The sequence below is a fragment of the Schistocerca serialis genome, chromosome 7, assembly GCF_023864345.2.
Source record: "Schistocerca serialis cubense isolate TAMUIC-IGC-003099 chromosome 7, iqSchSeri2.2, whole genome shotgun sequence".
NCBI classification, from domain to species: Eukaryota; Metazoa; Arthropoda; class Insecta; order Orthoptera; family Acrididae; genus Schistocerca; species Schistocerca serialis.
The window spans coordinates 433,967,191-433,994,820 of NC_064644.1; the positions used below are offsets into that span (position 1 = coordinate 433,967,191).

The 27,630-nt window shown below is 42.6% G+C and overlaps 1 protein-coding gene across 2 annotated transcripts in view; it reads right to left on the reverse strand.

Moving 5' to 3' along the window:
* The window catches only part of LOC126412717 (lipase 3-like), a 209,981-nt gene that overhangs the window by 65,336 nt on the left and 117,015 nt on the right, over positions 1-27,630 (reverse strand). For both annotated transcript variants that reach the window (XM_050082435.1, XM_050082436.1), the window contains exon 4: positions 1,647-1,893. In XM_050082435.1, the coding sequence (XP_049938392.1) occupies positions 1,647-1,893 (247 nt within the window). The remainder of the gene's footprint in view (positions 1-1,646; positions 1,894-27,630) is intronic.

The following is a 27,630-nucleotide window of genomic DNA, read 5'->3' on the forward strand; positions in this document are numbered from 1 at the left end:
ACTTTGATAAAGGTCGGATTGTAGCCTATCGCGATTGCGATTTATCGTATTGCGACATTGCTGCTCGCGTTGGTCGAGATGCAATGACTGTTAGCAGAATATGGAATCGATGGGTTCAGGAGGATAATACGGAACGCCGTGCTGGATCCCAACGGCCTCGTATCACTAGCAGTCGAGATGACAGGCATCTTATCCGCATGGCTGTAACGGGTCGTGCAGCCACGTCTCGATCCCTGAGTCAACAGATGGGGACGTTTGCAAGACAACACCCATCTGCACGAACAGTTCGACGACGTTTGCAGCAGTTCGGAGACATGGCTGCGGTTACCCTTGACGCTGCATCGCAGACAGGAACGCCTGCGATGGTGTACTGAACGACAAACGTGGGTTCACGAATGGCAGAACGTCATTTTACGGGTGAATCCAGGTCCTGTTTACAGCATCGTGATGGTCGCATCCGTGTTTGTCGACATTGCAGTGAACGCACATTGGAAGCGTGTATTCGTCATTGCCATATTGGCGTATCACCCGGCGTGATGGTATGGGGTGCCATTGGTTACACGTCTTGGTCACCTCTCGTTCGCATTGACAGCACTTTGAACAGTGGACGTTACATTTCAGATGTGTTACGACCCGTGGCTCTACCCTTCATTAGATCCCTGCGAAACCCTACATTTCAGCAGGATAATGCACGACCTCATGTTGCAGGTCCTATACGGGCCTTTCTGGATACAGAAAATGTTCGACTGCTGCCCTTGCCACCACATTCTCCAGATCTCTCACCAACTGAAAACGTCCGGTCAATGGTGGCCGAGTAACTGGCTCGTCACAATACGCCAGTCACTACTCTTGATGAACTGTGGTATCGTGTTGAAGCTGCATGGGCAGGTGTACCTGTACACACCATCCAAGCTCTGTTTGACTCAATGTCCAGGCGTATCAAGGGCGTTATTACGGCCAGAGGTGGTTGTTCAGGGTTCTGATTTCTCAGGATCTATGCACCCAAATTGCGTGAAAATATAATCACATGTCAGTTCTAGTATAATATATTTGTCCAATGAATACCCGTTTATCATCTGCATATCTTCTTCGAGTAGCAATTTTAATGACCAGTAGTGTAGTTGCGATGATATGACGTCCGACGACTCACCGTGCCTTTCTTCAGTCTCTTCGTAGACATTCCGCAAGCGCCTGTGAATATCTGCGAAGCTTAGTTTTCCGCCAAAATAAATTCAATGACAGCTCTGTGCATGGAGCGCACATGTGTTGCAGACGGCATTATGAAGGCTACGTATTTCGCCGCCACCTACCAGAAGTACACGAAACCATAGAGGCTGAAGCGAGAATATTCCATGACGTCTCACAACGAGTTCTGCCATTTTTTCCACCGGAATTTGCCAAGAAATAAAAGTGGTGTATCAGTTATTGAACGCTCCTCGTAATTCTTCTACACTCCATTGTCCATGTTTTAGTTTTGTTTCTGACCATCTTACTCTTCAAGACACTATGCAACCTACTCAACTGGTCTTCCTAGTTCTTTGCTTTCTGTGACAGAACTAACCGTTACAAAACTTGTGAGTAACGTATAATAAGGCCTTCCACTTCGGGGCTCTGCGCATGCGCGTCACTGGGAGTGGAGTACTTACGGCGATGGACTGCGCCAGAGGCGCGGCGGCGCGCAGCGGCGGGCTGTAGAGGTCTGCCATGAAGACGGCAGGCGCCAGCAGGAACGCGGCGCCCACCTTGCGGCTGTACTCGGGCCGCAGCGAGGCCAGCACGTAGAACATGGTGCCGCCCATCGAGTGCCCCACGTACACCAGCTGCGGCCGGCGCGCCTGCTGCAGCACGTAGTCCACCACCGCCGGCAGGTCCTCCATCCCGCTTTCGTGCCAGCTGTGGGCAGGTCCGAATACTAGTAGAGTTGTAAAACTAACTTAGGCTACCGCAGATTATCATAAATAAACTTGTTGTTCATTAATTAAAACTTCCGGGCTGAATTGCCGTGGACCATATATAAAACTTCTTCTCCTTCCTGACGTTCCGTTGCCTACTGCGGGCAACATCTTCCGAGGTGAGTTGGTCACTTGCTGCTAGGCGCTGGAGGTCCCGCTAATATAGAGCGCTTAGATGGTGCCACCACTCATCACGTGCTTTCGACTTTAAAACTATCTCTGGCTAGTGACATCTCTCTCGATTACAGGTAATCGATTGTCGCTTCGTTGGTGCAAAGTCGACCGCCATATCTTGTCTAGTTTTAATCCTTCTTTTTTATTAAAATTATTTTCGTGCTTGTAGATCTCTATAGCTTTTCTATACATGCGGATATAATAATGTGAGGTCCTAGCTATCACGTTTGTCTCACTAAATTTTATTTCGTGATCACCGTCTTTGATAACGTGTTCTGGTAGAGCTGACTGGCAATTTGTCCCAATCTACAGTTCCTTGCTAATGACCTCAGCAGTTGAGCGCCCTTAAACCCTACCTACCTACCTACAGTTCCTTTTGTGTTCCGTTAGGCGGGTATTAACACTCCTTTTAGTTGTTCCAATATAAACCGTGCCACAGCTACACGGAACTTTATACACACCTGGGGTGGCTAAGTGGTATTGTGCGTCTTTCCCCGATCTTAAACTATCACTAATTTTCTTGGTAGGCCGAAAGATTGTCTCCACTTGAAACTTGGCCAAAACTTTCCCAATACGGTCCGTGATATAATGAATAAATGGTCGAAAAACTTTTCCAGCCGACGGTTGTTGTCGTGTATTTTCAGACACTTTTCTTCTAGGGTGGAGTGCTCGATCTATCTCGTTGTCAGTGTACCCATTTCTACTGAAAGCCGTTTGCAAATGGCATAATTCATCTTGCAAATAAATTGGCTCACAGATGTTATTAGCACTGTCCACTAAAGTTTTTAGACTCCTCTCTTCTGCCTAGGATGATGATTCGAATCCTTATGTTGGTAACGATCGGTGTGCGTGTGTGTGTATCTTTCCTATATACCTTGTGCCCTAAAGTCCCATCTGCCCGTTTAATAACCAATACATCCAAAAAATTCTTACAGAAGATAAGTAATACCTTTGCAAAACGGAAGCTTACCCTCCTAGACTGTATGAGTTACCTAAGATACACAAGCCCAATGTCCCATTGAGACCGATAGTAAGTGCCATTGGGGCTCCTACTCAAGTGCTGGCTATATATCTTGCTTCTTTGTTGCAACCGTATATAGGTAAAACTGACACTCATATTAAAAATTCCATGCATTTTATCGAAAAACGGAGGGAGATCACGTTTAGTCCAAGTGATCCTTGTCAGTTTCGATGTAGTATCCCTGTTCACCATGGTCCCTGTTGACGAAGCTCTTTCTTACATAGCTGACTTGTTTCCTACTGATATAATAGGTTTGTTTCGACATTGTCTATCCTCGACTTATTTTCAATATAACAACTAGTTTTATGAACAAATTTGTGGGGTAGCCATGGGTAGCCCTCTGAGCCCAGGTATTGCTAATCTATTTATGGAATTTTTCGAACAACAAGTGCTGCAGTCGGCCAATAAAAGCCCTTTGAAATGGTATCGATACGTGGATGACAACTTATGGAATCATGCTGAAGAGGAAGTAAGTGATTTTTTGGTGCACATAAACAGTTTCAATCCAAAGATACAATTCACCATGGAGAAAGGGAGTAATGGACGACTAAATTTTTTGGATGTATTAGTTATTAAACGGGCAAATGAGACTTTAGGGCACAAGGTATATAGGAAAGATACACACACACGCACACCGATCGTTACCTACATAAGGATTCAAATCATCATCCTAGGCAGAAGAGAGGAGTCATAAAAACTTTAGTGGACAGGGCTAACAACATCTGTGAGCCAATTTATTTGCAAGATGAATTATGCCATTTGCGAACGGCTTTCAAGAGAAATGGGTACACTGACAACGAGATAGATCGAGCACTCCACCCTAGAAGAAAAGTGTCCGAAAATACACGACAACAACAACCGTCGGTTGGAAAAGTTTTTCTTCCATTTATTCATAATATCACAGACCGTATTGGAAAAGTTTTGGCCAAGTTTCAAGTGGAGACAATCTTTCTGCCTACCAAGGAAATTAGTGAAAGTTTAAGATCGGGGAAAGACGCACGACAACCCTTAGCCACCCCAGGTGTGTATAAAATTCCGTGTAGCTGTGGCACGGTTTATATTGGAACAACTAAAAGGAGTGTTAATACCCGCCTAACGGAACACAAAAGGAGCTGTAGATTGGGACAAGTTGACAAATCAGCTGTAGCGGAACACGTTTTCAAAGACGGTGACCACGAAATAAAATTTAGTGAGACAAACGTGATAGCTAGGACCTCACATTATTATAGCCGCATGTATAGAGAAGCTATAGAGTTCTACAAGCACGAAAATAATTTTAATAAAAAAACAAGAAGGATTAAAACTAGACAAGATATGGCGGTCGACTTTGCACCAACGAAGTGGAGAGAGATGGCACTAGCCAGAGATAGTTTTAAAGTCGAAAGCACGTGATGAGTGGTGGCACCATCTAAGCGCTCTATATATGAGCGACCTCCAGGGCCTAGCAGCCAGTCGCCGACTCACCTCGTAAGATGTTGCCCGCAGTAGGCAACGAAACGTCAGGAAGGAGAAGTAGTTTTATATATGCACCACGGCAATTCAGCCCGGAAGTTTTCATTAATGAAGACGCCGGCCGTGAAAGCTTACATGTTGTGATTAAACTTCTTGTTGCTGTTGCTGTCTTCAGTCCAAAGACTGGTTTGATTCTGCTCTCCATGCTACTCTACCTTGTGCAAGCGTCTCCGCCTCCGAGTAACTGCTGCAACCTACATCCTTCTGAATCTGCTTAGTGTATTCATCTCTTGGTCTGCCTCTACGATCTTTACCCCCCCCCCTCCCCCCCACACGCTTCATTTCAGTACTAAACTGGTGATCCCTTCATGCCTGAGAATGTCTCCTACCAACCGATCTCTTTTTCTAATCAGGTTGTACCAAAAATTTCTCTTCTCCCGAGTTCTATTCAGTACCTCCACATTAGTTGCGCGGTCTACTCATCTAATTTTCAACATTCGTCTGTAGCACCACATTTCAAAGGGTTCTAGTCTCTTCTTGTCTAAACTGTTCAACGTCCATTTTTACTTCCATACGTGACTACACTCCATACAAATACTTTCAGAAAGGACTTCCTGACACTTAAATCTATACTCGATGTTAGCAAATTTCTCTTCTTCAGAAACGCTTTTCTTGCCATTGTCACTCTGCATTCTACATACTCCCTAATTCGACCATCATCAGTTATTTTCCTTCCCGTACAATAAAACTCATCTGCTATTTTAAGTGTCTCATTTGCTAATCTAATCTCCTCGGAATCACAACATTTAATTGGACTCATTCCATTATTCTCGTTTGACTTTTGTTGATGTTCATCTTACACCCTCTTTTCAAGACACTTTCCATTCCGTTCAACTGTTCTTCCAAGTCCTTCGCTCTCTCTGACGGAATTACAATGTCACCGGCAAATCTCAGAGTTTTTATTTCTTCTCCCTGAAGTTTAATTCCAGGGTGAAGTAAACGTAGACTACGATAATTTCCCAAGTAGCCTTGGTCTGTTACATAGCCACGTTACCTGTACGATAGGTGTCTTGCATACCTGTCGGGCGTTACCTCATCTCGATCAATTTTTCTGCATATGTGATCAGTGTATTACTAGGTTCCCCTAGAAACCGGAATCCGTAATCGTCTAGAAACTCAGTGAGGATATATAATTAGGTAGCAAAAGTTATGGGATAGTGATGTGCACATATACAGACCCGTCTAGTATCGTGTACGAAAGGTGTAAAAGGGCAGTGCCGGCCGAAGTGGCCGTGCGGTTAAAGGCGCTGCAGTCTGGAACCGCAAGACCGCTACGGTCGCAGGTTCGAATCCTGCCTCGGGCATGGATGTTTGTGATGTCCTTAGGTTAGTTAGGTTTAACTAGTTCTAAGTTCTAGGGGACTAATGACCACAGCAGTTGAGTCCCATAGTGCTCAGAGCCATTTGAACCATTAAAAGGGCAGTACATTACTCAGGTGCTTCATGTGAAAATGTTTCAGACGTGATTATGGCCGCGCCACGAGACTAACACGCTTTGAACGCTGAATGATGGTTGGACTGGGGCATCCCATTTTGGCAATCGTCAGGGAATTCAATATTCCGGGACGCACAGTGTCAAGAATGTGCCGAGAATAACAGATTTTTGACGTTACATCTCACCACAAACAACCCAATGGCCCATAGCCTTCACTTAACGCCCGAGTGCAGCGGGGTTTGCGTAGGATTGTCAGTGCTAACAGTCAAGCAACTGCGTGAAATAGCCGCAGAAATCAATGTGGGAAGTACGATGAACGTACCAGTTAGGAGAGTGAGGTGAGATTTGGCGTTAATGGACTGTGGCAGCAGATGGCTGACGCGAGTGCGTTTGCTAACATCACGACATCGCCTGCAACGCTCTCCTGTGCTCGTGGCCATATCGGTTGGACCGTATACAACGGGAAAACCGTGGTCTGGTCAGATGAGTCCCGATTTCAGTTGGTAAGAGCTGATGGCAGGGTTCGGCTGTGGCACAGACCCCGCGAAGCAATGGGTTCAAGTTGTCAGCAAGGCACTGAGCAAGCTGTCGGTGACTCCGTAAAGGTGCAGGATGTGTTTACACGGAATGGATTTAGTTCTCTGGATGTTCGGCTACTCGGAGACCGCTTGCATCCATTTATGGACGTTTTGTTCACAAACAACGACGGACTTTTTATGGATGACAATGCGCCATGTCACTGGGCCACAATTATTCGCGATAGGTTCTTTCTGGACAATTCGAGTGAATGATTGGATCTCCCAGATCGTCCGACACGAATCCCATCAAACATTTATGGAACATAATCGAGAGGGCAGTTCGTGCACAAGATCCCGCAGCAGCAACACTTCCGCCATTATGGACGGCTATAGAAGTAGCCAACGACTTGATGAGTCCATACCACGTCCATCTGCTGCACTAAGCTGGGCAAAAGGTCTGACATGATGTGAGGGGTATCTCATGAATTTTGCCACCTCAGCGTGTAAAGGGTCGCTTAACCTACGGAACATTACTACTCTACAGAGTTGTTCTCCTGTCTGTTACTTAAAATAGGTCAGTATTTATAGAAGAATTCAAATTGTCAGGTTTTATTCGAAAATTGTTGATTTGTAATGTGAGAAAAAGGGATGTTATAGCAAGAATAAGAAAAAGGTACAGAGTTATCATATAGTGATAGAAAACAAAATTTCCCGAAAAAAGATAAAATTAAATAAAAAACTCATGACAAAAACATATATAACATCCCATCAATACATCCTCCAGCTTATGTAAAACATGTTTCTGTTATTCACAAACAAATTTTCCACTTATCAACAGTAGCAGAAAACTCTTGCCTTTGTTCGTGATGAAGAATCTTGTATTGAGTATAAAATAACAAAAAAATTATATAGATTCTTTACGTTTCTGCTTGTAAAATGTACTTACATAAAAAATGATTGCTTTGGTTACATAAAAGCGCAAAAGTTACGCAGTCAACTAAAAATACTGATAAAGTACTTATAGATACTTATAAAACGCAGTTTATATTTCATAAGGATATAAAATACTGAATGAATTAACTCTGAACGATGTGCGGTCCTTATTATCTGCAAAACAAACAAACAAAAACCAAAGAGAAGCCGTTGGCTCCAAGTTTCTCACCCACACGTTCATTTATGTTTCTTTTCCTGCCAATGCTACTGGTAATCCTACCGTTTTCCACATCATTTATGTAGTGTACCAAAACTACCGAACCCTAGTTTTGGTAAAGCGCACCTACAACTGCTAGCCATTACATGTTCAACATCGGCAACGATAACGCAGAAATTTTACGTGCTGTGGGTATACAGCACAGTTATAGGAATACATCATTAAATTTGTAGGTGTCTTAGGTGCGAAACTGAGATCACAAAGCTGACAAAGCTGATACCTGATATGTTTCTGTGGCGGTGGGTGAAAGGGGGGGGGGGGGTAAGGTAAATTTCCATTACTGCAGTTATCGATACCAATGTTTACAAATACTCTAGACACTAAGTCATAGCTGAATTATTCGATAAATATGATCACTTGTCGATAAGCAAGCTACAGCGTGCACTATCAGTAGGTTTCAAAACGCTGTGCATAAAAAGTAGATTTTTCCAGGGCTCATACTTTGAGTTATATTGCTGATAAAAAGATGGGGTTAAGCGTTTTGGATAGGCCTTGAGCTAGGGACAATTTGTATACCCAACAGAAGGATCGTCTTACTGTAACTATCCTACTTTTTGCATTATTTGTGGTCTACGGTACGCCTGAAGTGGCTTATGGAGGCGCCATTTAGTTCATGGGCGGTTCCTGAGAAAAGCAACTAACACCAGCAAATAGCTCATTTTTAACGGAATGTTCTTTAGGTATTTATCTAGAAGTACCATCTATCCGCTTTCAAAAATCTTTGTCCGTTACCGAGAGACAACCCTAAAAACATTATTTTTAGGTACCAGAACCGAGCCGCAGAATCCAAAACCGCTATGCGTAGCAAATAGATGTAATGCTTATGATATATTCCTAAGATACCAGTCTTCAACAACATTGCAAAATTTCTTGATATCTTCACCCATTTCCGAAATACAGAGATTCAAAATTACCCTACTTGTACATGTAAAATATGTACGTAAAATCTGATGTGAGGCGAAAACGTAATTTATGAAGTGACGTAACACGGAGAAATATTTTGTAAAGTGTTTCAATCATCATCAAAAGGGTTCTGGGAAGCATACGTAGTAGTATTAAAGCACAGGAAAAATTTTTGTGCACATAAAAATATGGATGAGATGTAAAATTAGTTTTGTGTTCATTCAGTTTCACTTAAGTAAACTATCAAAATTTTACTGACCAAAAAAGTTCTTTTCGTATGAGTTGCGTGCCCTGCTGTAACAATAAAAAGAAGGAATCAGCGTAAAAAAGCTCCTATTGGAGCAGAAAAAAAGCTCTGATTGAAAAGTGGGATACGGCTGCCTGAAATTTTGACATGCGAACATACTCGCACTTTTTCATACTGAGAGAGAAGTAGTCAGTGGTAGTGGGAAAGAGATGTAAAAGTGATTAATATTGGAAGATAGTAGATGATGGTTGTGGTATAGAAAGAACGAAAGAGACAATGGTAGTGTGAGAGAAAGAAACTGACTGGCAGTGGAACATAAGTGACATTGACAGAACAGTGCTAGGAAAAGAGTGGGAGAGGAATAAAGAGAAGGAGAAAGTGAAAGTGGGTGAGAGCCAGTAATAATGAGAGACAGTCTATTAGAATGACAATGTGTAAGACAGAGATAGCGACAGTGGGAAGGAATGAATGAGGTAGTTACAGTAAGAGAGAGCAAGAGCGAGACAATTGTAGTGAGAGGTGGCAGTATTAGCAGGACAGCCTTTACAGCGATAGATGGGGTGTGAGAGAGTTACAGTTAGGGGAGCTTGTGGAGGTGAGAGGTGAGTTGAATGTTAAAAAGAACGCGAATATGTTCGCATGGCAAAATTTTTGGGGAAATTTTTAATGCTGATGAGGAAGGTATAATGAGACATCTGGTACCCCACTCTTCAGAATCTTTTAATAGAGTGGAACATATTCGCCATTTTTGTGTTCTGATAGCAGCATTTTCCGCTGTTAAGTATTTATTTTATTCAGCATGTGTTGTAAATAGTAAAAGCATTTCTTTTGGCCTATAGTCAAGTACAATACGTACGCTCTACACATCATTTATGTTACAACAAAGGAAGTAATTAAAAACAAAAGCGGGATCTGATGATGCAAATAACACTTCGTTTCTTTCATGCTGCGTATTAAACATGTAATGTGTAATCAGTAGGTGCCAAAAATTGTTGAAATTTAAATATATGTTCCACATTATCCTTCATTGCTCGCGATTTATTTATCAGGCTCTTGGTATAATCCTGGCCGCACGGTTTGAGGCGCAATGCCACCGATTGCGCGGCCCCTCCCGCCGGATATTCGAGTCCTCCCTCGGGCATGGATGTGTATGTTGTTCTTGGCATAAGTTAGTTTGTGTGTAAGTCTAGGGACCGATGACCTCAGCAGTTTGGTCCCTTACGAATTCACACACATGTGAACAAAAAAAAAAATGTTCAAATATGTGTGAAATCTTATGGGACTTAACTGCTAAGCTTACACACTACTTAACCTAAATCATCCTAAGGTCAAACACACACACCCAGGCCCGAAGGCGGACTCGAACCTCCGCTGGGATCAACCGCACAGTCCATGAGTGCAGCGCCCTAGACCGCTCGGCTAATCCCGCGCGGCACATGTGAACATTTTTTTAAGTTATTGGTAATAAAAACTTTCGCATTATGGAATAGTCTTTCGTAATATGGAATACTTTGTGAATAACCAATATTATATTCTTGTGACTCCAATTCTCAAGTTTCTGTAAATGTATACTTAGGTAAAAATTAATTTGCCGATTAAAAAGTTATTGAAACTAAAATATTTTCATTCGAGAAAACTATCGCTGCAAATGAGAGGTTGCAAGTATGGGCGTTGCGCGGAAATTCTGCTAGTCTGTTTAAGTTTTGGTCTGTAAAGATACTATGCCAGCCAGTCTGTCATTAACTTACTTCTTGCAATATAATATGCCAGCCGTCAGAAGATGTAAGTAGTTCGATTCACATGTCTGTAGAAGCCGTGTCTGGTGTTAATAAATGACGAAAAAGGGCAAGAACTGTTCTTCATCACATAACAAATCCGACCTTACACAACGAGGAGGAAGCAAGAAAGGAAGATGTTGTTGTTGTTGTCTTCAGACCTGAGACTGGTTTGATGCAGCTCTCCATGCTACTCTATCCTGTACAAGCTTCTTCATCTCCCAGTACTTACTGCAAACTACATCCTTCTGAATCTGCTTAGTGTATTCATCTCTTGGTCTCCCTCTACGATTTTTACCCTCCACGCTGCCCTCCAATGCTAAATTTGTGATCCCTTGATTCAAGTTGTGCCACAAATTCCTCTTCTCCCCAATTCTGTTCAATACATCCTCATCAGTTATGTGATTTACCCATTTAATCTTCAGCATTCTTCTGTAGCACCACATTTCAAAAGCTCTATTCTCTTCTTGTCTAAACTATTTATCGTCCATGTTTCACTTCCATACATGGCTACACTCCATACAAATACTTTCAGAAACAACTTCCTGACACTTAAATCTATACTCGATGTTAACAAATTTCTCTTCTTCAGAAACGCTTTCCTTGCCACTGCCAGTCTACATTTTATATCCTCTCTACTTCGACCATCATCAGTTATTTTGCTCCCCAAATAACAAAACTCCTTTACCACTTTCAGTGTCTCATTTCTTAATCTAATTCCCTCAGCATCACCCGACTTAATTCGACTACATTCCATTATCCTTGTTTTGCTTTTGTTAATGTTTATCTTATGCCCTCCTTTCAAGTCGCTGTCCATTCCGTTCAACTGCTCTTCCAAGTCCTTTGCTGTCTCTGACAGAATTGCAATGTCATCGGCGAACCTCAACGATTTTATTTCTTCTCCATGGATTTCAATACCTACTCCGAATTTTTCCTTTTGTTTCCTTTACTGCTTGCTCAATATACAGATTGAATAACATTGGGGATAGGCTACAACCCTGTCTCACTCCCTTCCCAAGCGCTGCTTCCCTTTCATGCCCCTCGACTCTTATAACTGCCATCTGGTTTCTGTACAAATTGGAAATAGCCCATCGCTCCCTGTATTTTACCCCTGCCACCTTCAGAATTTGAAAGAGAGTGTTCCAGTCAACATTGTTGAAAGCTTTCTCTAAGTCTACAAATTCTAAAAACGTAGGTTTGCCTTTCCTTAATCTATTTTCTAAGATTAGTCGTAGGGTCAGTATTGCCTCACGTGTTCCAACATTTCTGCGGAATCTAATCTGATCTTCACCGAGGTCGGCTTCTACCAGTTTTTCCATTCGTCTGTAAAGAATTCGCGTTAGTATTTTGCAGCTGTGACTTATTAAACTGATAGTTCGGTAATTTTCACATCTGCCAACACCTGCTTTCTTTGGGATTGGAATTATTATATTCTTCTTGAAGTGTGAGGGTATTTCTCCTGCCTCATACATCTTGCTCACCAGATGGTAGAGTTTTGTCAGGACTGGCCCTCCCAAGGCCGTCAGTAGTTCTAATGGAATGTTGTCTACTCCCGGGGCCTTATTTCGACTCAGGTCTTTCAGTGCTCTGTCAAACTCTTCACACAGTATCGTATCTCCAATTTCATCTTCATCTACATCCTCTTCCATTTCCATAATATTGTCCTCAAGTACATCGCCCTTGTATAGACCCTCTATATACTCCTTCCACCTTTCTGCTTTCCCTTCTTTGCTTAGAACTGGGTTTCCATCTGAGCTCTTGATATTCATACAAATGGTTCTCTTTTCTCCAAAGGTCTCTTTAATTTTCCTGTAGGCAGTATCTATCTTACCCCTAGCGAGATAAGCCTCTACATCCTTACATTTATCCTCTATCCATCCCTGCTTAGCCATTTTGCACTTCCTATCGATCTCATTTCTGAGACCTTTGTATTCCTTTTTGCCTGCTTCATTTACTGCATTTTTATATTTTCTCCTTTCATCAATTAAATTCAATATATCTTCTGTTACCCAAGGTTTTCTACTAACCCTTGTATTTTTACCTACTTGATCCTCCGCTGCCTTCAATACTTCATCCCTCAGAGCTACCCATTCTTCTTCTACTGTATTTCTTTCCCCCATTCCTGTCAATTGTTCCCTTATGCTCTGCCTGAAACTCTGTACAACCTCTGGTTCTTTCAGTTTATCCAGGTCCCATCTCCTTAAATTCCCACCTCTTTGCAGTTTCTTCAGCTTTAATCTACAGTTCATAACCAATAGATTGTGGTCAGAGTCCACATCAGCCCCTGGAAATGTCTTACAATTTAAAACCTGGTTCCTAAATCTCTGTCTTACCGTTGTATAATCTATCTGATACCTTCTAGTATCTCCAGGATTCTTCCATGTATACAACCTTCTTGTATCATTTTTGAACCAAGTGTTAGCTATGAATAACTTATGCTCTGTGCAAAATTCTACCAGACGGTTTCCTCTTTCATTTCTCTCCCTCAATCCATATTCACCCACTATGTTTCTTTCTCTCCCTTTTCCTACTCTCGAATTCCAGTCACCCATGACTATTAAATTTTCGTCTCCCTTCACTACCTGAATAATTTCTTTTATCTCATCTTACATTTCATCAATTTCTTCATCATCTGCAGAGCTAGTTGGCATATAAACGTGTACTACCGTAGTAGGCATGGGCTTCATGTCTATCTTGGCCACAATAATGCGTTCACTATGCTGTTTGTAGTAGCTTCCCGCACTCCTATTTTTTTATTCATTATTAAACCTACTCCTGCATTACCCCTATTTGATTTCGCATTTATAACCCTGTATTCACCTCACCGAAAGTCTTGTTCCTCCTGCCACCGAACTTCACTAATTCCCACTGTATCTAACTTTGTCCTATCCATTTCTCTTTTTAAATTTTCTAACCTACCTGCCCGATTAAGGGATCTGACATTCCACGCTCCGATCCGTAGAACGCCAGTTTTCTTTCTCCAGATAATGACGTCCTCTTGAGTAGTCCCCGCCCGGAGATCCGAGTGGGGTACTATTTTACCTCCGGAATACTTAACCCAAGAAGACACCATACAGTAAAGCTGCATGCCCTCGGGAAAAATTACGGCTGTAGTTTCCCCTTGCTTTCAGCCGTTCGCAGTACCAGCACAGCAAGGCCGTTTTGGTTAGTGTTACAAGGCCAGATCAGTCAATCATCCAGACTGTTGCCCCTGCAACTACAGAAAAGGCTGCAGCCCCTCTTCAGGAACCACGCGTTTGTCTGGCCTCTCAACAGATACCCCTCCGTTGTGGTTGCACCTACGGCACGGCCGTCTGTATCGCTGAGGCACGCAAGCCTCCCCACCAGCGGCAAGGTCCATGGTTCATGGGGGTAGGGAAAGGAAGATAAGTAAAACATATTTTGTTTGTAATCATTTCTTTTCAATGACGAGTAGTGAAAGCATGGTCAACACTTATATCTAAAATGCACTTCATCTACATCTACATTATTACTCTGTAGTCACAATTAAGTGCCTGGCAGAGGGATCATCGAACCATCTTCGAGTTATTTGTCTACCGTTCCACTCTCGAAAGGCGCACGGGAAAAACGAGCACTTAAATCTTTCTGTGCGAGCCCTGATTTTTCTTATTTCATTGTGATGATGACCATTTCTCCCTACGTAGGTGGGCGCCAAGAGGATATTTTTACAATCGGAGCAGAAAGTTTGTGATTGAAATTTAACTAGAAACGAGAAGATTCTTCTGCAACGAAAAACGCCTTTGTTTTAATAACTGCCATCACGGTTCACGTTTGTTACTCTTATTTACTTTTGATGTCAGTGGCTCTCTCTCCCCATTTCGCGATAATACAAAATGAGCTGTCCTTCTTTCAGCTTTTTTTGTGTCCTCCGTCCGTTCCCTCTGACGCGGATTCTACACCGCGCAGCAATACTGCCGAAGATGGCGGACAAGCAAGGTGTAAGCAGTCTCTTTTAGTAGACTTGTCGCGCTTTCTAGGCCAATAATTCGCAGTCTTTGGTTCGCTTTTCTCACAAAATTACCTATGGTAAAGTTTCAATTACGTAATTGTAATCTTCAAGTATTTAGTTGAACTTACAGCCTATAGATCTGTGTGATTTACCGTGTAACTGAAATTTAGCCGATTCCTTTCAGTATTCATCTAGATGATTCCAGATGAAGTTAAATATCAACTTTTTTATGTACTAATTGAGACCGAATACTACACGGCTCTGGCAGGAATAATGAGTGGGCGTCAATTCTAAATGAGCTTGAATGACTGATACTGACATATCTTTGTACGCTATTTCAATACGCTAACAATCACGAATCAGAGTGGCTGGCGAGTTTTGGCGTTCCAGCCTTTTGACAACCTACGACCAGATATTTTCAGCAAGTGGGAAGTCTAGAGTACATACTGACCAGGGGAACCGTCGAACATCATTTGTAGCGAGGTAGCTCTGGACAGCACGGGAAACATTGCTTTGTGTTATCTTGCTGAAACATAAGAATACGAAAGCCTCGAAGATTAGCTCTAACACGCCAGCTGGTGTCCATATTACCGGCTATGCAAATCAGAGGTGACTGTGTTGTGTAGTAGATGGTACAGTCACGCCAAGTGCAGAGTCCATATGATAATGAAGAATGCAATCCATGTACGGTCGTTTTCTTCGGAGCTTTCACAAAAGGGATGCATCCGTCATGGTGCTGTATGCACAACTGGGCCTCACTAAAAAGACGTCGTGGTGGCGCAAGGGAACTAGAAGCAAGTGGTGCCCCTCCTGTGCCAATATGACCGCTGGACGGTACATAGTCGGCACGCACCCCTCCGCTGCCGAGTTAAGGCCAGCCCAAACAAAGACCCCCGTACGTAATGTCCGTGGTGCTCCACACATCGTCGCACTGTCCGTGTGGAGACTTACCTTGCTGCAAACAATCGTGACTCAACGTATTTAACGTAGCTGTATTGTCCTTCTGAGCCAAAAATGGTTCAAATGGCTCTAAGCACTATGGGACTTAACATCTAAGGTCATCAGTCCCATAGACTTAGAACTGCTTAAACCTAACTAACCTAAGGACATCACACACATCCATGCCCGGGGCAGGATTCGAACCTGCGACCGTAGCAGCAGCACGGTTCCGGACTGAAGCGTCTAGAGCCGCTCGGTCACAGCGGCCGGCCCTTCTGAGCCCATCGATTTCTGTCTGCTATGGCAGTCTTTGGATTCCGAGCAACACTAACATAGATATTACAGAAAGATAAACCACGAGTGTGATAGGCCACAAGCTCCCACTCTTGAATTTCGACGTGCGCTGGTAAACTTTCCACAAAAAGCCAATATTTAGATTGGACTTCTGAATGTGATATCAACTACTGAATATTTTTTTATGTACAGAATGTAGGTGGGCGTAAACACTAACTAATTTTTGTGGTTTTACTGAAACGCTAATCATGTGAATGCCATTATTACGTATCTTGCACACAATCTCCATAGTGGTCCACTCTTACTAAGGAGGAGTGTGTTAACAGCGGGGAGGACTGTCGGAAAAGGTCACAGTACATGGAATACCTTCTCAAACATGTGACTGGCCTGCAGACACTACGTTGTCCGAGACATTTACTGTTCATATGAGACAAAAGTAAAGCTCTACACCAATACTGTTTACTACATGGCACTTTGGACTAATGTCACATGTTGTTATATGCACTGAAGATGACTATGATGACTATGTATAAGTTGAAATCTACATGTGCTGCAATAAAACGATGGATTTTGTGATCGATTGCTGTTCTTTTCTTGATAAGCTGCGTACAGTGGGATCACAAGGATTTCAGTCTGATCAAATATAATTTCTGTCCCTCCTCCCCTCACCTCAACAAATACTACCATCAGATCCCTTAAACACCATGAAGTATGTTCTTGGGGACGCAGTTTTCATCTGAACCCACAAATCATCAATGGTGGTTGCTAGACGAATAACCATATCAGAGACATAGTTGATAGATGTCAGACAAGTGTGCAATGTTACTAAAGCGGTGACCCTAGTAAATTTGGTATGTGGATTTGCCTGAATGGGAGGCATTATCACAGTCTCTAAAGCCCTCTACCTGCAGTAGTAATTGCAGTGATTGCCCTCAAGCTGAAGAGGTAGTATGTCGTATCAAAGGTGCCTGAAATAATCACGATTGGTTTTCGTGCACTATGACTCTTAACACATGGTCACGCTGTCACCATGGTAACATCCAATACACACACCACTATTGATTATGGAGAAGCTGAGGCATCATTCTTCCGAAAACTTCAGATTTCGCTACTACGTGCCCATTGCAGTCTGAAAAAAAAAAGGTTCAAATGGCTCTGAGCACTATGGGACTCAACTGCTGTGGTCATCAGTCCCCTAGAACTTAGAACTACTTAAACCTAACTAACCTAAGGACATCAGACTCATCCATGTCCGAGGCAGGATTCGAACCTGCCACCGTAGCGGTCGCGCGGTTCCAGACTGTAGCGCCTGGAACTGCTCGGCCACCTCGGCCGGCTGCAGTCTGAAGCATTAGTGGTTTCATAATAAAGGAAGCTGATGCAATGGAATGTGTGTCACCATTCCAGTGCATAAGGGATGGTGCAGAACCGTCAGCACTTCCTCTGGAGTACTGCAAGGTCGACTCACTATGTACACAAACGTGGATGGCCAGCATCATAAGGGGAAGATTTGTTTACAGTTACTGACCCAGTACACGCTTGGCGCTGCTGTCCAATGATCCTAAAACACGTAGCTCTTGTAGCTGCATCTCTTGCAGCAGATGTCACATTTCGGGAAAGTTGTTTCGCTCAGGACAGCCCTTCTGCTCCGTCAAGACTCACCAATGAAACTAATCCATTTTGATTCTGAAGTAACTTAAAATAGTTTCGGCTACTACATGAAATGGTTTGGTATTCTCAGTCGCTTTCACTGCCGATCTCTTTCCTTGTAATTAATTTACCATCTATCTTTGAGTAATTCAAGTTGTCGTGTTTGGCTTCTCTTTTAGAGATTTTCGCTGCATTACTAATATCTTTCGAAAGTCTGGACCACCTCTTATTTGTGCCTTGTGAGGGATCGATTCCGTGAAATAATTCTGCCAAGCCTGATATGAGAGCTCTGCTCAACTTGGTCTTCGATAGTTTCTTTGAAAAGAATTTTTAAGTAACTGAGGTATCAAAGTCGATTTACCAGGTCCAAATAACTTGATACAGATAATTTTTTTCATACACATGGAAATTCTCCAGTTGATATTAATTAAAGCACTGATACAAATTCGCGATAACTTAAGAGATATTTCGTCCTGGAAAAATCCAAGTCCTGATTTGTAATGTAATCTATTATGAGCTGCCAGCTGTGTTTTAATGTGTGGTTGTATGGAATGGTCTGACGGTAAACTAGTGATCTTAATTTTTGTTGCTAGCAAAACAAGAGCAAAAATGGGAGTTAAATATATTTAATAATTCCTATTTCTTGTTGTTATCGCATATTCTGATGATTGTATCGTACCCCTAAGTGCAATGACCACACTGTGTTTAATTAAAGTGTGAGGAATTTTTGTCCTGAAAACAAGTAAAGCAATTTCTTTATCCTGATGCCACACAGTATGTCCCTATGGAGATGAACACAGTGTTTACGAGTACCTCATATAACTTTCTCAATCTATTGTCTGATGCATCTGAAAATGACCTGGGAAGCTTGAAGTAAAAAAGAGAATTTAAACATTTGGATTTATCAAAGTTAATTGTACATGAAGGAAGTTTAATTGCGTAGCAGAAAATGTTCTTAAATGCTACTGTCCGTTGCGAAATGATGCAAACCTGACAGTGATCAGCGTGGGGAGAGGATGCCGCTATGGGAACAAGGGAAAGGATATTATAAGCTTATCCATGATCCAACGTGCTGAACCAGAGGGAATCTTTGGTGAGAGCAAAGAACACGAGTCAAACTTGTCATGACTCCTTCACAGAAATCTGCGCTGCTAATAAACTTAAAATTTGGTTAACGGATTTGCACGGGACGAAAGAGAAAAACTGATGTGAATTACAGTCATTGAAACAAGAGAACCATCATTCAGTTTGACTTAAACTATGGTGGTCTAAAGACTTAGCTTACGACACACGTGGCAAAGACTTCATCAATTCGGAAAGAACTTGGTGCAAAGCATTGGTACTGCTAACCAGTTCTAATCACGAACTAACGGTACGCAAGTAAGCAGTTACATTGTGTCTCACCATCGCTGCCTCGTCGTACAGCTCTGCAGTGTGTCCGTACCGGTCCACATCTCCAACGCCTCCAGCTTGTAGCATATCTCACCTTCAACTGCCCTCATTCGCTCCTCTACACCCGCGAGAGGATGCACTTTTTGGAGAACCTCCCGGCCAATCACAGCTCTAGCTTCGGGGCGCAATACGACGTCCCAATCGGCTCAAGTCCAAAACGCGCCGTGTGTAGCCGTTGTTCGGGTATCGAAAGCTCTCGAAACTTCTACTGCGAGCTTCCTGCGAGTAATGGAAAGACACGTCCACGAATTAGCGGGGCAGATCGTTCCACCTACCTGCCCAGAGTCTACGTACGCAAAGAGTGCGGCGGTGTCCTCTGCCACCATCTCTGTCCTTGTTCTTCGATTCCTTCCCTTGCTATAATTATGTGTATTCCACCGGTTTTGCCCTACTTTTCTATGCTTGGAGAGAACAGAATATTCTCATTAGCCCACAGCCAAAATAAGAGAATGAATTTCATGCAAGACAGGGTGTCCATGAAATAGAAGCTGCTGATCATACAGGGTAAGTCAGAAATAAAGCACATACTCCACAAACCACTTCTTGTAGGTATTGGTCTGTGCAGAAAATGATAAATATGGCGTATGAAAATGATAAAATACCGTATCTAGATGATAAGCTATATCCTAATGGGAGGTGTACTCAGATAAACGCACATCTTTCACTATTTTTAAAGTGAAATCTTTTGCTGTATACACTGCTGGGCAAACGAAGTGAAGCACCGGGGAGGGAGGAGGAAATCGAAATGGAACTTCATGGCTTAAGAGGATCTGTGACTTTATTTCAGTGATTACAATACCAAGTCAAATTTACAAATAACTTAGCAGTACGAGCCCGCTTATCAGTATGACGCTCCCACCTACCCCTCTGGCCTAGATGCATGCGCTGATTCGGCTGGAACTGGTGTCATAAAGCCTCTGTACCCTCTCGTGAGGCAATCTGGCTCACGACTGTTGTAGCTGGTACTTGATATCCTGGATACTGGCACTGAGACGGTCTTGACATCCAATCTAGTCCCACATATGTTTCGTCAGGGACAGATCTGTAGACCTCACTGCTCTCTGGACTATCTCAGCATCATGCAGGCAGTTCATAGAGACAAGTGCCATGTGTGGACGAGCGTTGGCCTGTTGGAAAATGGTTCTACTGTCAGGACGCAGAATGTTCCTGACATACCGTTGCGGCCTCAGAGTTCCCTCAATCACTACAAGTCGTGACATGTCTTCCCACACCATTGTACCAAGAGTAAGCCTCTCCAAAACGTTGGAAGAATGGGACCTCCTCCTGGATCGCCACCATACTATTCGACGATCGTCATCTGGGGTACTTCAGAACCTTAATTCGTCGCTCAATACGATGTGATGCCATTCATCAGCAGTCCACGCTTCACGGTCACGACTCTACTCCAAACGCAGCCGTTTATGTTGTGAAGCTAATGGCAGCGTACACTTTGGATGGGAAGCCAATAGAACATCGTAGTCTCCAACCAATGGTGCAGGACGATACAGAATGTTGTACAGTGCCCATTACTTGTTCTCGGATGTCGGATGCAAATGTGAAGGGATCATGATGCTCTTGGTGGGTAATACCGTCTCTTGTGGTGTTCAGACATGTTTAAGCAGAACCTTGACGACAAGTAAGCCTGCCCTCACATTTCCTTGCAGTCCAAAATCAGACCACTGTCACATCCAAACGACTCACAAATCTGGATCTTACGCTATTCGTCCGCTGGCCAAATGGAGACCAACAATGAAGCGCCTTTCAAACTCTGTCAGGCGCAGATATAACTGTCTCACACGAGTATGCGGCACCTTCCTCCCCCTTCATAGTGGTCATTCGACATCTGATGCTTTTCACATCACTTGTATACCCTACCAGGCCAGGTAACATCACTAAACATGAGAAGCACCGATGAACTCTTGTGACCATTCTGCCTGTCACAGTGAATTTGCAACTTTAATCATTCACGTGCCCGCCAATGGTGTGTACTAGCACGAAATGACATTAACGTTCGATCATGTCTTCTCGGTGGTTCACGTTTTCGTCAGGCAGTGTAGACATGGTGTTCAAAAGGCTAAAACTCAAAGATATTACGACTGAGTCAACAAGTAATGTTTTTAGTTAGGCAGCCTGGTGTCAGAAATGCGTTTAGAGAGAGCACTAAGCATGCCCAAGTACACAGAGAAACAGTACCTTTTCCAACATCGTTAAGCTTAATTTGATTTGATGTACCTAATGTTGTAACGTCTTGTTGTTCGCATTGAACCAGCTCGGTTGGCTCTGGTGTTTGTTGCAAAATCAGGATGAGCACCATCAGCGCATACTTTCAGCAATCGGTGGATCAGCAAGGGAGGACCCCTAAATTGGCTTGCAACATCCACGGGCCTTATCCCACCAGCCTTCTTTCTCTGGGGCTGCACAAAAACAAAAATGTATTCTTGCACTGAAGTTAGCGGTGCTCCTTTTGAACATTTAGTCTTAACAATAAAGGACTGAAACACATTGTGTCATTGTCAATCACAACCAGTAACCTCCTGGACCAGTAACCTCCTGGTTACTCAGTACTCACTCAGTATGCATTTTCAAGACCTGATTGCTTTACAAAATATGTTTGTTGTCATCTCCATCATGATATCTGCCCGTTTGCCGTTTGTGCACTGAATTTTTGAACATCCTGTATATCTGGTTTCCGAAGAAAACACAACAACTGTTCTTAATCTAGACAAACGACTGAAGGGACTGTATAATCAGCCCCCCTTAGATTGTTTGCAGATGATGCTGAGAGTTTACCGACTCATAAAGTGTTCAGAAGATGAAATAGATTTATAAAATAATTTAGACAAGATTCGATAAGTGGTAACTGGGCATGAACAATGGTTCAAATGGCTCTAAGCACTATGGGACTTCACATCTGAAGTCATCAGTCCCCTAGACTTATAACTACTTAAACCTAACTAACCTAAGGACATCACACACATCCATGCTTGCAGGATTCGAGCCTGCGACCGTAGCAGCAGCGCGGCTCCGGACTGAGGCGCCTAGAACCGCTCGGCCAGGCCTGAACAATAAAAAGTGCGAGGTCTTCCACATGATCCCTAAGATCACGGTTACGCGATGAATCACAAAAATTTTAATGTTATTGATTCAACTAAATACCAAGGGATCACAAGCACGACCAACTTTAAATGGCATAGTCACACAGAAAATGTTGTGCAGAAGGCGAAAAAAAGACTGTTTTATTGGCAGAATATTTAGAAAGAGGAATAAATGTACGCTTATTCGCTCTCTTATGGATAGTATTGTGCGATATGGAATCCGCTCCATAAGGGGCTGACGAAGAACGCTGGAAAAGTTCAAAGAAGGGCAGCTCGTTTTTTATTTTCACAAAATGGAGGAGAGAGCGTAACGGATGTGACAAGCGAGATGTGGTGACCATCATTAAAACAAAGGCGTTTTTTGTAGCGTCAAAATCTTTTCACAAAATTATAATTATCAACTCGCTCCTTGGAATTTCAAAATACTTTATTGATTTCTACATAGAGAGAAATGAATTACATGGCAAAATAGCAGTTTGCACAGAAAGATATAGGTGTTCATTTTTCTTACGTGCTATTGGAGGGCGGGACTGTAGAAAAATAGTCTAAATCAACCTCTGGTACACTCTCAAGTGCTAAATGCGCAGTAATCATAGATGTAGATATAGGTGAAGTACTATTGCGCCAGGCGTTTCGTTCTTCCAAATCAAACTCCAGCGGATTTTACCACGTTCGCCTTTGACGTATTTCTTTTCGTTGCCGTGATAAGATTTTAGCGTTAACTGAAAAGCTACTCTCCACAGACAAAGCGAAAATTTCTACCTCGATTACGTCCTAGCCCGCGGGCGACGCCGCCGGCAGCGCAGCAATCACGGCACATCAAAGGAACACAAATGTCCGCAATATGTGTGCACACGCTAGACGGTGTGCGCTAATGGAATAGTAACAGTCTGCCGTGCTGCTAGACCCCCCCCTCCCCCTCCTATCTAGTCCTCTCTCCTAGCTAATAGCCTTGGTTCCGCTTACGTGGTTCGCTCCTCAGCATCGCATTCCATGATCTCTGCGAAGTATAGGAATTCTGTTGCGTCTACACCTTTCATTATTCTGAAGCATTTATTGTAAAGACATGAAAGGGTTGTTGGAAACGAGCACTGTATGCCAGGTATGTCTTGTAGCGATGAAAACAGCACCATTACATTTATACTTAAGCTTTGAATCGTAAAATTGTCGATTATTTTGTGAGAATAAACGTTTGTTAGTAAGATGTCAAGACAATAAATCGCATGGAATATTGTCACACATCTCACTTTTAGTAATGTACTTGTAATGTTATCCATACGTAAATACTGTAGAAAATAAAAATAATAAAAGAATTTATAATCTTACTCATTTTTTTGTCTTTTTTGAAGGTAATAGTCACCTTCTCAACATCGCAACAATAGCTGTTTAATCAAATAAATAAAATAAAGTGACGTCACAGACTCGTGTAATACAAGAAAAAGGTGAATTAAAAATAATATTTTGCGTATTTTATTAATTAAAATAATTTACTCATATGTATCCAAATAAGAGTGTAATCCTTTACAACATTTGTGTTAGATGCGTAAGATGGGGAGCTGAAATAGCTGCATTTAATTTTCATCACATGACAACTATAAGCGCATCTTTTCCTGGAGATGAAAGCGCATATGAGCACATAATAGTGATTCAGAATGAGTTTCACACATGTGAAATCCATAGGTTACAGAACTTTCAGAAGTTAATAATGTAGATCAGTCAACTACAACTGATATTTTGATAAAAAATAAATTTGAATATGACTGTACTATATATCTGTATACTGGCATAAAACAATTGACCCAAAACACGTCACAGGAATAAACAGTAGACGATATGCAGCTGGAAACACCGTTTACAGTTGTATGGAGTTAGTTTAGTCCAGAGTGCCGTTCTACTAACCAGAGTTCTCCAAGACAGATTTCCATGTCACAATTTTTGAACCAGAAATCGTTGCCAGGATTCTCATGTGTAATCTCATATTTACACTGAGATACTTGAAATGTCGTTTCCTATGTGTACGGCGCTTGTTTCTGCTTTCACTAATGGAATGACAGTTTGTCTGAAATCTATGTAGACGCATTAATTATTAGCTGTAAAGTGCGGCTGAACGGTGAGGAACTTGTTGATATATGAAACAGATTGCAGCTGTGACCAAAATTACCCAATCTACTTCTACATACACAGAAGAGCCAAACAAACTGGCAGACCTGCTTAGCATCGCGCAGGGCCCCCGCGAGCGCGCAGAAATGCCGCAACACGACGTGGCATTGACCCGACTAATGTCTGCAGTAGTACTGGGGGGAATTGACACCATGAATTCTGCAGTGCTGTCCATAAATCCCTAACGGTACCAGAGGGTGGATATTTCTTCTGAACAGCACGTTGCAAAGCATAGTGGATGTACTCAACAATGTTCATGTCTGGGGAGTTTCGTGGCCAACAAAAATGTTTAAACTCTGTTCCTGGAGCCACTGTGTAGCAATTCTGGACGTGTGAGGTGTCGAATTGTCCTGCTGGAACTGCCCAAGTCCGTCGGATGCAAGTGATCAGACTGGATGCTTACGTACGTGTCACCTGTCAGAGTCGTATCTAGACGTATCAGGAGTCCCATATCACTCCAACTGCACACGCCCCATGCTATTACAGTGCCTCCACCAGCTTGAACAGTCCCCTGCTGACATGCAGGGTCCACGGATTCATGAGGATGTCTCCTTACCCGTACACGTCCGTCCCCTCGACAAATTTAAACGAGACTCGTCCGACCAGTCAACATGTTTCCAGTTGTCAACGGTCCAATGTCGGTGTTGACGGGCGCAGACGAGGCGTAAAGCTTTGCGTCGTGCAGTTATCAAGGGTACACGAGAGAGCCTTCGGCTCCGAAAGCCCATATCAATGATATTTCGTTGAATGGTTCGCACGCTGACACTTGTTGATGGTCCAGCATTGAAATCTGCAGCAATTTGCGGAACGGTTATACTTCCGTCACGTTAAACGATTCTGTTCAGTCGTAGCAGGTTCCGTTCTTGCAGGCTCTTCTTTCTGCCGTAGCGATGTCGGAGATATGATGTTTTCCCGGATTCGTTATATTCACGGTACACGCTTGATACGGTCGTACGGGAAAATCCCCACTTCATCATTCCTCGGAGATGCGATGTCCCATCGCTCGTGCGCCGCCTATAACAACGCGTTCAAACTCGCTTAAATCTTGATAAACTGCCATTGTAGCAACAGTAACCGATCTAACAACTGTGCGAGATACTTCATGTCTTATATAGGCGTTGCCGACCGCATCGCCGTATTGTGCCTGTTTACATATCTCTGTATTTGAATACGCATGCCTATACCAGTTTCTTTGGCGCTTCAGTGTACATCATTCTGAATCTGCTTACTCATCTCTTGGTCTTCCTTTACAATTTTTACCTCCACGCTTCCCTGCAGTACTAAACTGATGATTCCTTGATGCCTCAGGATGTGTTCTACCAATCGATCCCATCTTCGAGTCAGGATGTACCAAAAATTTCTCTTCTCCCCAATTCCGTTCAGTACCTCCTCATTAGTTATGTGGTCTACCCATCTAACCTTCAGCATTCTTCTGTAGGACCATATTTCAAAAGCTTCTGTTCTCTTCTTGTCTAAACTGTTTATCGTCCATGTTTCACTATCATACATGGCTACACTCCGTACAAATACTTTCAGAAACTACTTCCTGACACGTAAATCTATACTCGATGTTAACAAATTCCTCTTCTTCACAAAAGCTTTTCTTGCCATTGCCAGTCTACATTTTATATCCTCTCTACTTTCACCATCATCAGTTACTCGTTTTTTGCTGCCCAAATAGCAAAATTACTCTACTACTCTAAGTGTCTCATTTCCTAATCTAGTTCCTTCAACATTACCTGATTTAATTCTACCACATTCCATTATGCTAATTTTTCTTTTGCTGATGTTCATCTTATATCCTCCTTTCAAGACACTGTCCACTCCGTTAAACTGCTCTTCCAAATCCTTTGCTGTCTCTGACAGAATTACAGAGTCAGCGACGAACCTCAGAGTTTACATTTCTTCTCCCTGGACGTAAATTCCTACTCAATTTTTTTTTTTGCCCCTACTGCTTGCTCAATATACAGACCGAATAACATCGAGGATAGGCAACAGCCCTGTCTCACTCCCTTCTCAACCACTGCTTCCCTTTCGTACCACTCGACTCTTATAACTGCTGCCTAGTTTCTGTACAAATTGTAAATACCTTTTCGCTCCCTGTATAATTACCCATGCCACCTTCAGAATTTGAAAGAGAGTATTCCAGTCAACATTGTCAAAAATCTTTCTCTAAGTATACAAATGCTATAAACGTAGATTTGCCTTTCCTTCTATGAGAATTCGTAGAGTCAGTATTGCGTCGCATGTTCCCACATTTCTCCGGAATCCAAACTAATCTTTCCCGAGGTCGGCTTTACCAGTTTTTCTATTCTTCTCTAAAGAATTCGTGTTAGTATTTTGCAACCGTGATTTATTAAACTGATAGTTCGGCAATTTTCACATCTGTCAGCTCCTGCTTTCTTTGGAACAGGAACTGTTATATTCTTCTTGAAGTCTAAGGGTATTTCGCATGTCTCATACATCTTGCTCACCAGATGGTAGAGTTTTGTCGTGGCTGGCTCTCCCAAGCCTATCAGTAGCCGTAATGCAATGTTGTCTTCTCCCGGGGCTTTGTTTCGGCTTAAGCAATACAGTGCTTTGTCAAATTCTTCCCGCAGTATCAAATCTCCCTTCTCATCTTCATCTACGTCCATTTTCATAATACTGCCCTCAAGTAAATATCCCTCGTATTGAGCCTCTATATACTCCTTCCACCCTTCTGCTTAGCCTTCTTAGCTTAGCACTGGTTTTCTATTTGAGCTCTTGATTTTTATACAAGCGGTTCTCTTTTCTCCAAAGGTCTCTTTAATTTTACTGTAGGCAGCATCTTTCTTACCCCTAGTGATATATGTTTCTATATCCTTACATTTGTCCTTCAGCCGCCCTTTTTCATGTCATGTCGACTTCATTTTTTAGACGTTTGCACTCCGTTTCGCCTGCTTAACTTTTTGCAATTTTTATATTTCCTCATTTCATCGATTAAATTCAATATTTCTTGTGTTACTCAAGTATTTCTAGTAGCCCTCGTCTTTTTACCTACTTCATCCTCTGCTGCCTTCACTGTTTCATCTCTCAAAGCTATCTACTGTATTTTTTCCCAAGTTCCTGTCAATCGTTCCCTAATGATCCTTCTGAAACTCTCTACAACATCTGGTTCTCTCAATTTATTCCGGTCCCATCTCCTCGAATTCCTACCGTTTGCAGTTTCTCGAGTTTTAATCTGCAGTTCATACCGAATAAACTGTGGTCTGACATCTGCCACTGCAAATCTCTTACAATTTAAAACGTTCTTCCGAAATCTCTGTCTTACCATTATATAATAACCCCCCCCCCCCCCCCTC